At 37.9% G+C, this 12,733-nt stretch overlaps 1 protein-coding gene across 1 annotated transcript in view; it reads left to right on the forward strand.

The window, feature by feature from the left end:
• LOC135474039 (E3 ubiquitin-protein ligase NEDD4-like) overlaps window positions 1–12,733 on the forward strand; it is a 45,754-nt gene that overhangs the window by 16,668 nt on the left and 16,353 nt on the right. Inside the window, 4 exon segments of the mRNA XM_064754025.1 lie at window positions 350–534; window positions 3,252–3,380; window positions 9,418–9,604; window positions 11,725–11,754. Of these exon segments, the coding sequence (XP_064610095.1) occupies window positions 350–534; window positions 3,252–3,380; window positions 9,418–9,604; window positions 11,725–11,754 (531 nt within the window).

The following is a 12,733-nucleotide window of genomic DNA, read 5'->3' on the forward strand; positions in this document are numbered from 1 at the left end:
ATGTCACAAATTCTTGAGCTACCATCCTACAGAAGGACTGGAAATAAGCAGCAGGGCTAGGTCAATGTGTTGCACCAAATAGCATTTTGACACAGGCCAAGTCTTTCGTACAGCACAAAACTGCTATATAAATATCCTTGTAATTTTTTTAATAATGTCAATAGGTGGAAGATCACTTATCCATTGATTCCAGGCTTGCTCTCAAGTGACCAGAATTTTAAACAAAGATACCATTGCAGCAAATACTTCTTTTACTTTTACTTTTGGACGTAATCTTTTTAAGCAGGACATATTTGCTATCTTTGTGTGATATGTATGCATTACAAAATCTTTGTGTCTGTTTACTTAGCCTGGCTGGGAGATGGTGGATATGCAGAATTCTCTAAATGAATCGGGTGCCTCGGGACCCACCCAGCAGGAGAGCACAGAGCCCTTACCCGCAGGGTGGGAGGAGAGGATCGATGCGAACGGCAGGGTGTACTTCATTGACCACGCTACTAGAACCACCCAATGGCATCGACCAAGGCAAGAAAGGTAGGTAATCCAGTAACAAGTTTCCACCCACACAGTACAATTGCTCTCATACTGATCATAAACCCGACTACAGTTATGTGGGTGAAAAATTCTTGAGTATAGTGTCGAAGCCTCTGTGGCCAAGGGGGTAAGCACACCAGCACTGCGCAGTGACCAAGCAGCCTGTCACCAATGAGGTCGTTGTGAGTCTAGCTCATACTGGCTTCTTCTCCAGCCGTATGTAGCAACTTGTGGATGGTGGTGGGTTTTCCCCATTTTCCGCCCACCGTAATGCTGGCCGTCATTGTATGTGCGAATTATTTTTGAGTATGGCGTAAAACACCAATCGTATAAATAAATAGATAACTTGAGTATGGCATCAAACACCATTCAGATGGGTCAATATGAAAACTATGATGAATATGTGTGCTTACTAGGAATTAGTATGTGAACATTTATTTATTTATTTATTTCATTGGTGTTTGACGTCGTACTCAAGAATATTTCACTTATACGACAGCGACCAGCACGGAGGCACCTGTGAACATTTAAATGTAAGTTGTATGTACTACACAATGTGTAGTGTTTTACTGTAACCACAACTAGTTCGGTGCTCACAATGACAAGGCTGTGGCTTTAAGCGAAATTGTTTTAGATTTGGTTATGAAAAAAAAACTGGTGAAAGTTTTTTTGTCAGAATATTTGTATTAACCCTGTTTTCAGATACAGTACTTGGTTTATTTGCCACAACAACCATATTGTATATAAAGGTTAGATTTCTGCATAGCTCCCTTGAAGAGCAGGTCATGTGGTAAAGCTGCTTGCGTATCAGTCACTAAGACACATGAGATTCTGGTTCAATCCCAGCCTTCGGGAGAGAATTTTTGGGTTCCCTCACTCTCGCTGTTTGTGGATCACGTTGACAAAAAAGTATTCCATGTTGCCATTTGTACAGTCAAATGCACAATTTCAAGACCACTTAAGTCTTACGCCAATAATGCATGCATATCTGTACATTGTGAAGCAAAAAGTTCGTCACAAATTTCCCGAAGGTCAGTGTTTACACATGGCACGATGGTCTCCTCCACCCATTAACCTTCCACGTGCTATAGTGTTAAAAAACCTAAGTAGCTATTTTAAATATGGCATAAATAAATGCCATATATGCATAAATAATAACCTAATAAATAAATGTGTTCAGACCTTTACATTGCTGAATAATAATTTATCATGTAGTTTTTTCATCTTTAAGTCACAAATTAGAGTTGATTTACATTTACATATAAATCAATTCAGTTGACGTTGAAGATTTGTTACTTTTTCAGTATTTAAACTAGAGCAGCTGCCACAACAATTTAGAAGTAGTGTTCCCTTATGTTACACTCCAATGAAATAAGTAATGAATAATAATAAACATTCACAGCTCATCTGGGTTGTCAGGCCATTGTGCGTGTGTGGATGGTTTGCCTAGCTTTGTCTGTTCTTTTTATCTTTGCCTGTTTTATCAGTGGAAGATGTCATGTATTTGTGTTTTGTGTGTGTGTGTATGTGGCCTTGATTGCTGTGTTGGATTTTTGTGTGTGTTCGTTTTTTTCCGTTTTGGCTTTTGCCCTGTTTAGCATTTGGATTTTTGCTGTGTTTCACTGTTGGAGTTTCGTTGTGTTTCCCTGTAAGATTTTTGCCATGTTGACTGTTTCTGTGTCACATTTTATTGTGTTTCCACATTGGATTTTTGGTGTTTTTCCTTGTTGAATTTTTTCTGTGTTAGGTTTTTGCCTTGCTTCCCTTTATCCACATTAAATTTTTGGTGTTTTTCCCTGTTGAATTTTTGCTGTGTTTCTTTTATAGGTTGTTTGCAATTTAACAATTACACTTCTCTTTATAGATTGTCAGAAAATCTGTTCTTTTGTGATGCTCTATCAATTAGAGTGAGTGAGCGCTTCAGGTTTAACGTCATACTTAACAATTTTTCAGTCATATGATGACAAAGAAGTTGCTAATGTGGCTCCTTGTTGCAGGACAGATTTCCACTGCTCTTTTTTTTAGTGCTGCTTTACTGAGACAACTTACCAAAGGCAAGTAAGCTGCCCCACCCAAGTCATTACACTGATACGGGTCAACCAGTCATTGCACTATCCCCTTAATGCTGAACACCAAGCGGTCTTAGTTGTGACCTGACTCGGGATTGAATCTGGATCTGTGCTATCAGGGCCGGTTCTATCAACACTAAGTTTGTATTGTATATTTTACCCTGTGGTAATGAACTTGAAGACTGGCATACCCTTATAGCGCATGGGTCTCTCTCTTCCTTTCGCTTTACATCACTGCCACCAATAGACCAACTTGACCTTGGGAGCCTGTGAGACACACGTAAGCTTGTTTAGGATTAGCCTTATCACTTGGGTTATCCCGCGGTTCTGTCAACTATTTAATCAGCATTCATCCATTAAATTGTTTAAGTGTTGGTTAGAATCGTGTTGTACACACTTTAGATATAGGGAATGCATTTACTACTTCTAGAGTAAGGCTAGAGACAAAGGTTGGGACAGATTGTTTGTGTTTTCTAACATTACTTCCTGCCTCATCACCGTGACCCCAGTCATCTCAGTGTTGTTAAGATTTCTGTACAAAATTTACTATTGGTGGCAGTGGTAAAGACTGGGATGAAGGTGTGCCCATTTGTTTCTAGAAGGAAAGCAGCTGTGGTTTACAATGAATGCTGTTTTATGCTGTTGCAGCTCTAGTCAGTCAAGTAGTCCTTCTACCAGCAGTTTGCCTGCGGGGTGGGAGGAAAGGCTCGATGCTAACGGCAGAACTTATTTCCTAGATCATACCACCAGAACCAGTACATGGACCCGCCCCACCAGGTACTACCGTGTGTTCTCCCCAGTGCTCTCTGTGATGTACACATTGTGATCAGACATGTCATTGTTGCACGTCAGTTTGATGCTTGAAAGGTGTCAAGTTGGGCGCTGAAGACCATTTCTTGGTGTCTTTTGTAAACCTCGGTGACCTCCCCTGATGTGCATCTGGAATAGCATTAGTAACATACAAACGCTTATTCGCAATCACAAAAACTACTACTGATTTTAAGACTTTTGAATGACAGGTGTTTAACATCATACTGAAGAACATTTCATAGCAGGCTATTAAGTCACCAGCTATAGCAAGTATGTGTACACATAGCTTGTGGACTTTCCTAGGTGGGGCACACGGATTTTCTTTAGCAACATCAGCTCAATGTCTGTGCTATATAGGTGGACGGCAAGTGATCTCTAGTGGAAGATAACCACAATGTCTGTGCCACAGAGGTGGACGGCAAGTGATCTGTAGTGTAAATAACCACAATGTCTATGCCATACAGGTGAACAGCAGGTGATCTCTAGTGGAAGATAACTACAATGTCTGTGCCATATAGGTGGACGGCAGGTGATCTCTAGTGGAAGATAACCACTATGTCTCTGCCATATAGGTGGACAGCAGGTGATCTCTAGTGGAAGATAACCACAATGTCTCTGCCATATAGGTGGACGGCAAGTGATCTCTAGTGGAAGATAACCACATCTATGCCATATAGGTGGACGGCAAGTGATCTCTAGTGGAAGATAACCACATCTATGCCATATAGGTGGACAGCAGGTGATCTCTAGTGGAAGATAACCACAATGTCTGTGCCACATAGGTGGACAGCAGGTGATCTCTAGTGGAAGATAACCACAATGTCTGTGCCACATAGGTGGACGGCAGGTGATCTCTAGTGGAAGATAACCACAATGTCTGTGCCACATAGGTGGACAGCAAGTGATCTGTAGTGGAAGTTAACCACAATGGCCCTGTGAGCAGGTTTAACAACCTGCTACCATCAAGTTCTCCAGGAAAGTTGAGGCGAGTGATTCTTGAAATATCCTGGTCATGGTTGAATCAAACAAACCTGTGGTTTCTCGAAGCAATTAAAAGACAGGCGTCTTGTTAAGTCTGCATCCATTAACTGCCCACTGTTTAAGAAAGACATTTGATTTTGTCATGTTGTAGAATCTTGGAGTGAAACTGTTACTGTGGTTTAAATCGTGTGATAGTGTCAGGGTAATGTGGTTGTATCGTCCTGCCAGTAAGGGTGATATTTTCTATAGGCTTCGTAATCACCCTTTGCCTTATGCTGTAAGTTTGAAAATCTTCAGAAACCTACTTTTTCGACAGCCAGTGGTGTTGTGGCCCACGTATTTCATCCAGGGCATTTTCAGCCAATCATTGATCGTCCCTTATAAGCGTGTATTTCCTTGTTTCAAGGCAAATGTCTTTGTTCAGTGTTCCTCTGAATGGAAGCACCTATATTGTCGCCATTCCATGAGCCATTATTGTTGCAGAGCACATTTCATTATGTTCCTGAAACTTGAGAATGGGTTCATGATTGGATATCTCCCTTGTATGAACTGATTATGTTTTGTGTGCATGACTAGACTTGTGTTGTAGCATGTATTATCGCAGCATTTCTATCCCCTGTCTAACACTATTCATGTACCTTTCAACGTAGTACCCGGAATTCCTCAACCTTTTTTGCATATTAAAGAGCAACTTTCAGTGCATTTTATGCACATTTTCAATGGAGTTTGGAGACAAAACTACATTGGTTGGGGTGGCCAAAACTTCACAAAAAGTATAATTTTATCAGTCTACTCAAAATAATGCCTGCAGAATATGCTTGAATAAACACCTTGCAAACATACGAAAAGGTTGAAGAATTACAGCAGACAGGCTTTGAGTCAAACTTGGATCTTATGGGTCAAGACCCAGAAAACTGCTGTGATCGACGGGCAAGGTCTACCAAGGTGTTATTTTCATTCATGAAAGGTGAAGTCAGTAGAGTGAATGTATGTGCACATTCAATAGAAAAGAAAGCGAAAAATGGCCGAGTAAGTACTCTTTGTAGCCATTTGATTCAGAGGTTTTTTGTAAACAAACTTAAGGCTAGCGCATGGTTGGATTAAAACACGGCCAGCACCAAATGGTGACAGATGTGTAAGCCATGCAGCATATCACCAGTTGGGAAATGTTGCTTTTTTTTGTTACCCTCAAGCCTGTTTTTGTTCAGGTGTAAATTTGATCTTCAACATGTGAAGCTTCACAAAGCTCACAGCAAAGTACACTGACCTTAAAAGTAATATCTTTGTCACAAGTGAACCAAACAGTGATCTTTTTTTACTCAGTATGACAATATTCACCATATACTGCTTAAGACTCATAATTGTACGAGGGTTCAATAATAATAATGAAGTCAAGACATGTAACAAAGGTTTCACAACCTTTTGATCCACATGCCAAGATCATTATCTAGTGACTAACCACTTTATTTAAAAAAATATTAATGGCATATGGTGGAATGTTTATACATACATGAGCCAATCATTGGTAGTGTTTACCCGTAACCATCTCATTGCATGCCAGTACAATTAGAATGTCATAAACCGTTGTGGAAATGTTACCAAAAAGTTGGTGAACAAAGATTTCACATCAAAACTTACAAGTACATCATCCTTCTTAAGGCTGATTACTTTTAATTTACTTACAAAGTATGTAGAGCTCTTCACAAAAGATGATGATGATCCTGCAACAGTCGAAGAATGGATGCTAAATACTGAACTAGGTTGTATGATGGGGGCCCTATAAATGAAACAAAAGGACCTAGAGGAACATTCTCATTAAGAATTTTCGGGAGACCATATAACTTCAGACTAGTAAGATGTTGTTCACTGAGTTCTGGACGAAGTTTGTCTGCAGTCAGTATTTCCTTATGTAACTTGTAATTAATTGTTAAGGTTTTCATATTAATAACTATTGTCAGGTCTTTCTTGAGTTTTACATGGCAGCTGTCCAATAAAAGGTCTTGTACTTTCTCCTCATAGTCCTTCTTGTTCAAAATAACTGGCATTGCCCTTGTCCGTAGAAAAAATGACAGTATTGTCGTTCGGTTCTTTAACTCCATTTCTTTCCTTTCGTATATTTCTGTTGTGGTCAAACTGGCTGATGTTTCTCCAAGACATTTTTAATTTTAATCCTCAATTCTGTTACAGGGAAAACAGTCATATTTTGACAAATGTCAAAGATATTGAACCTCACAACAGTAAAAAAAAAAAAACATTTACTTCATAGAATGCGAGTGTGGGAGACCTCTTTATCACAGAATCAATGAACACAAGAAGACAGGGGAAATCACTAAATCTGCATTACCTGAACACAGCTGGTGCTGTAACAAAACCTTTTTGTGGGATAATATTAAAATATCATCTACAGAACCACACTGGAAGAAGAGGAAAATCAAAGAAACGTTTTATTATTAAGAAATACAACCCTATACTTAACACAGATGGTGGCATTCACATCAACAGTATATGGGATATGGTTATCACAAAGATTTCATCTTTTCAACTCCATTTCAGACGTATCTTTTTCCATATGATTTTACATTTGACAACTACAATTTATTAGTCATAATTATAACATGATCTCACGATCACTGCAAATTACTCTATAAAGGGTGTGTAATATGGTTATATATTGTTTTATGGGATATTTGCACTTGTAAACAAACACTCTGTTTAATTTGGTACATATGTAAGATACATTGTATACTGCATGACATTGTTCCACAATACACTGTATTGTGAAGTTATTCTAGGCTTCATGTATATGTAACTTTTCCACAACGGTTCGTTGCGATCTAATTGTATTGTGATGTAATGACATGGTTAAAGATAAACACTGCCAATGATTGGCCCCTGTATATATAAACATTCGACTATACAACATTTATATTTTTTCAATTTTTTCAATAACCGTTTATTACGATCTAATTGTATTAAATTGTGATGTAATGAGGTGGTTACAGATAAACACTGCCAATGATTGGCTCCTGTACATATATAAACATTCCACTGCACACCATTTATCTTTTTTTGAAATAAAGTGGTTAGTCACTTGATAATGATCCCAGGGCCAGTTTCATGTAGCTCACTTAACTAAGTAAACCCTTAACTACCATAACAACGTATGTAAAAGTGCACTTAGCTAAGGGCAACTTAACACTAAGTAAGCTTCATGAAACTGGCCTCCGGCATGTGGATCAGTAGCTTGTGAAAGCTTTGTTACATTTACGTGGTGATGACTTGACTTCATTATTAATACGCCCCATGTTTTCAGGTTACATTTCAATGAGTTTCTTTAGGGAACGTCAGTGCTTTGACAAAAGAATACTGCTGTATAGTCGAGTTGTTTGTCAAAGAAGATATGTCAGATGTGTAATCTTTCGAGATAAAAATATATCCCAACATATTCAAAAACTTTTGAATTGATCTTAAAACTGCAGAGCTAGTCCTGTTGTTGTTTTATAACATGCTATTATGGCATTGAGTTGGTTCGGCTGAATCCGTTAAATACTTGTCACAGCCAAATCGGTACTGAATAACATAGATACATGTATGTTATAAACTAGTCACTATGGTTGTATATGTACATGTGTGCTTAGCAAGGATCCTTTATCACAGTCCAAAAAGTGCAACTTATCTTGCTTAAGCCTTTCAGCCACATGTTAAAACAGCCTTTATTTTGCTAATGCCTTTTAACCATGTGCCAGAGATAAATTCTTGAGCTGATTATTGTGAAGATGGAAAAAAAAACTACTTTTTTTAGACCCAACACGACAAAACTTATATCAGTGATCATTAGTTACTCTGCTGTTGAATTTTATACCGGCTTGGTTAAAGTTGCCTAGTTTTCTGCATGAGGATCTTAAAAACTTTTCAGGGTAACTTTAATACAATAGCTGTGCTAAGTACTAAGATGTATACACTGTAGTGTGGTTAGCGTGAAATCAGCACCACGGAGAACTTGTAAATTTGAAAGTGCTTTTAAAACATCACTAGAATTGTAAAATCTTTGATTTATTTGCACATAAATATACAGCCAAATTAACCATGCACCATGCAACTCCCACCATAATGCCGTGGTGTACGTGAAATTTTCTACAGTATCCATGAGGTCTGATGGCATAGCTGGAGCTTTTGTGATTATTTACCTTTGCCTGTGAACTGAATTTCATGTGTTCTGTTAAATATATCTGCATTCATACATGCAAGTCCTGTTCCTGCTCACATTTATAACTGAAATATTCTTGACCATGGCTTAAAACTTCAGTCCACAAAAATATATCATATCATAGATACCTGTATTTTTGTTTGAAAAACACCTGTGACTTCAATGGACCTTTTAATTCTATCCAGATTACTTTCTAGAAAATGAATTCAAAAGATTTTATTTAAATTTTTATCAAGATTTTGTCCCTTGAAGATTTCTTATTCATGTATTTTGAGTTCACTCTGCCTTTAAAGACTATTCACAATGTTCACAGCAAAAATTCAGTCAATATCTTTACTTTGACCATTATTTACGCATCTTTTCGTCTGTCAGAAAGTGACCTCCATGACAGGGGTGATTAGCTTGTGAGCGGGGCACATGCCCCAGGAGCCTCTCACCAAAGCAGTGGTGGTGAATTCAATGTCTGCCAGCAACCCGCAGATGGTCATGGGTTTCCACTGAGCTCTGCACGATTTCCTATCACCGTAATGCTGACCGCCGTCGGACAAGTGAAATATTCTTGAGTTTGGCATAAAGCACCTATCAAATAAAATAAATGAAGTCATAAGGTTTATCGTGGACCTTGCGAAGGGCAGTAATTCATACCGATCACTCCATCCATATACCTGACTGTTATCACATAACTGAAAATTTTTTGCATGCAGCATTACAAGTAAAAATGAAATAAATAATTTATAAATTACTTAAATAAATTACACATTTTGATTCTCCCCATGAACCAACCTGATTACATTTTTCCCCAAATGTGTGTTTCAGCGTGTCAGGCCAGTCTGTGACGGACATTCAGAGACAACGCAGTCTGGAAGCGGCCCAGATGTACCGTCAGCGGCGCCATATCAGTCAGGAAGACACAATAAGCATCCATAGCGAGGTGGAGGCGGACGGGATGTCACGAGCCTCGGAGTCCCCCACAGAGCGCTCTCAGACACCCCCACCCTCACAGGTGAGTTGTGCACAAGAAAAAAAAAAACACCGTGTCACCTGGAACAGAAGTTTGTCTAAATAGCATGTAACTGGGTGTGGCTGATTTTTTAGGTGTCCATGGCATGCAGTAGTGAAATTCCATAAAATATGCATTCTTGTTGTGAATTTTTACTTCAGAGACATTGTCATGGTAAACAAAGAAGCACATTTGCTTTGATTTTGAAGAAAAATTACTTACTTTGGCATTTCATGAAAAATGGGTCCTATTCTATAGTGTATTGTTTATGGTCTGAAGTGTGCATGTCACAAGGGGCCATTTTACAAGTGACTAGTATTACACTACATTGTGTGCAAGACATGTAGGATTAGAAATCTTGGATAAAAGCTCCTTAGTCCAAATACTCTCACAAGCTTCTTTTTGAGACAGTATTTTGTAACAGATATACATGTAGATGGTAACAAATAAGAAAGGGAAACAGCAGTCCCCTCTATGATATTTTTGATGACAGGCATTCAGTCAGTTTTTTTTTACTGCGTGCCATCTCATTTAGTTCTGCATGACTATGTAAAGTGGTATCTATATGTATGAACAAACGTTCATCTTTTTGTGTAAGTGGCACGAAAACATGATGCATGCTAGTTTCGAATGTGGAGTAGTCTTAAGAAGGATCATGTCCTGCGCTAAACCCCCTGCCAAATCCCCACCTATATTTAGACTCAAACGAAAGTTGTAGTATTTTAATCACTGAATGTTGGCTGTTTTGATGTATTCCACAGATGTGTGCATGTTGCCATAGTTACTGTAGAAAAGTATTTTGGTATGACCATTTCAAACTGTCAGCAACGCCTTTGACTTACTTATTTTTAGGTAGATTTCTAATGTCATTTTTGTTCTTGAGTTTTTGAATTATCATAAGTTTAGCTTTTGCATTAATCTCTCTCTGTTTCATGTGTAGTTTCATGAATTACTGGTTTCAGTTGCTCAGCTAATTTGCGTTTAGTGTTAGTGTGAATAAAGGGCTATTAAAAGCAGACTTTTTTAAGAGAGAATCAGGAAGGGACATTTACATGGGACTATTAAAATTAAATGTATCATGTCACACTCTGTTTCTGTCAAGATATTTTGAATTTGACTTTTATGTTGGATAAAATATCCTTGTCAATAACCTAAGGTCTTGAGTCCATCAGAAGCAGCTACATGTGTAATGAACTGTTGAATGCATGCGACTGGGGAAATTTGCCACCAGCCTTTGTAACTTGACTTTGCAGTCCTAGGGGCCTTTTTCGTCAAACTCGCAAGCCGTAGACATTCATTATGTACAGTAGATTTTCATAGCAGTACACAGCTTAAACTATGATTTGAATAATCTTGAGTATGGCATAAAACACCAATCAGATAATTAAATAAATACAGTATGATTTGTGTACAAGTCTATAAATAGTATTAACATTCTGACATAAAGTGTTTTTATTGCACTTTTAAAAGCATTATTTTGTCTAGACTTAAACAAGTAATACTTGCGTAAGTAAATTAAATACTTAGCCTTGGCACAAGGCAGTGATCTTTGATTTAAGTTTAAGTATAGACAGTCATGTTTGGAATGCAAGACAGATTGAATGATTGAAATGGCTAACTTTACTTTTTGATAAGTAAAGGTATATTAATTAATTATTGTGCTATTTTAATATCCTTTAAAACATCTCATTTCATGTGTTCCCCAGTCATATCCTTATATATGTATTTCTATTTAAGCATCATTAATGCCATTCAAAGAGATGAATCCCTGGTTTGGGAACAAACACCAACATTCATTCTGATTAAGAAAAAGTTACATGATTATGTCATGCTTTGTGTACATTAGAATTTCAAAACTTACAGGATTAAGAGAATAAAGAAATTATTTTTCATCATCCCATGAACATCCCAAAATATCAAACCTGGAAGTAAGTGAAAAAGTAGATTTATCACCTCAGCTGTGAGAAGTTTGTGAAGCAGGTCCCTGGACTGAAGTCTCAGTTTTTATGTGCATGTAAAATTTAGGATAAAAATCTACTGTATGTGAAGAGCTGGGGGTAAATTTTATCTGCGTGTACATGTAACTATCTTTCACTCTCTCTCTCTCTCTCTCCACCTGACAGAGACGGCAGCCACCTCCACGACCTCCCCCAGTAAGTCTTAAGACCACGCCCCACAACTGTTTGTTTGACCCCTAGTTACACAATAACCTCCCTTCCCTTTCATAACAATACAGTTGTCTCCCCTTTTTGTCTGTCATCCTCTAGAAAGGGCATCTTTAAAATATGCAGTGTATGTGCATGTACTGAATGAAAAAGCCTCTGCTTTAGCTTATTCATCACAAAGCATCTGTGGCACAACTACACATAGTAACTACATGTAATAAAAGTGGCCAAAAAACCGTCAAAGGTGTCTTACATACCTCATGGCTTGGTAGATTGTTCATGGAGGCCTTCCATGACCAAGGTGGTTAGCACGCCAGCACTACGTAATGACCCAGGAACCACTCATCATTGTGGTTGCCAAAGAAGGTCTGTCAGTAACCAGTAGATGGTTGTGGGTTCCCTCAGGCTCTGCCCAGTTTCCTCTGGTTATAAAGCTGGTCGCCGTTGTATAAGTGAAATATTCTGAAGTACAATGTAAAATACTAGTAAAATAAATTATTTATTTTTATGAAAGTTAAATGCTGTTTTCAGTGTTTCATTAATACAATAAATATTTCTCTCATGAACTGAAGAAAAACCTCCTGAATTGAGGCAACAGTCAAATATCTCAAAGAATGTTAAGCAATGAACGTTGTATTAGAAAGTCTGTAACTTAGCATAAAAGTATCTGTCAATGTTTAAAAGAAGAAGAAATGAAGATTCTTGTGTATGAAGGCAGTCATTTTTCCGAGTGCAGGAAACTGGATAAAACCTTGAGTGATCAGCATTCTTTGTCAGATACCTGAAAAACTAACTTCATATTGCAGCCAAAACCAGCAAAAGCTATCTATACGTACATGTACAAGGCTAAATTTGTATGTGAAGGTGTACTCATAATGGTAGATACTGAAAAGAAAAAAAACATGGACATCACACTGTATGTTTTTATGATTGCCTTTTTCTGGCGTTTGTATTGAGAGTGATTTTT

Source organism: Liolophura sinensis, chromosome 8, assembly GCF_032854445.1.
Source record: "Liolophura sinensis isolate JHLJ2023 chromosome 8, CUHK_Ljap_v2, whole genome shotgun sequence".
NCBI classification, from domain to species: Eukaryota; Metazoa; Mollusca; class Polyplacophora; order Chitonida; family Chitonidae; genus Liolophura; species Liolophura sinensis.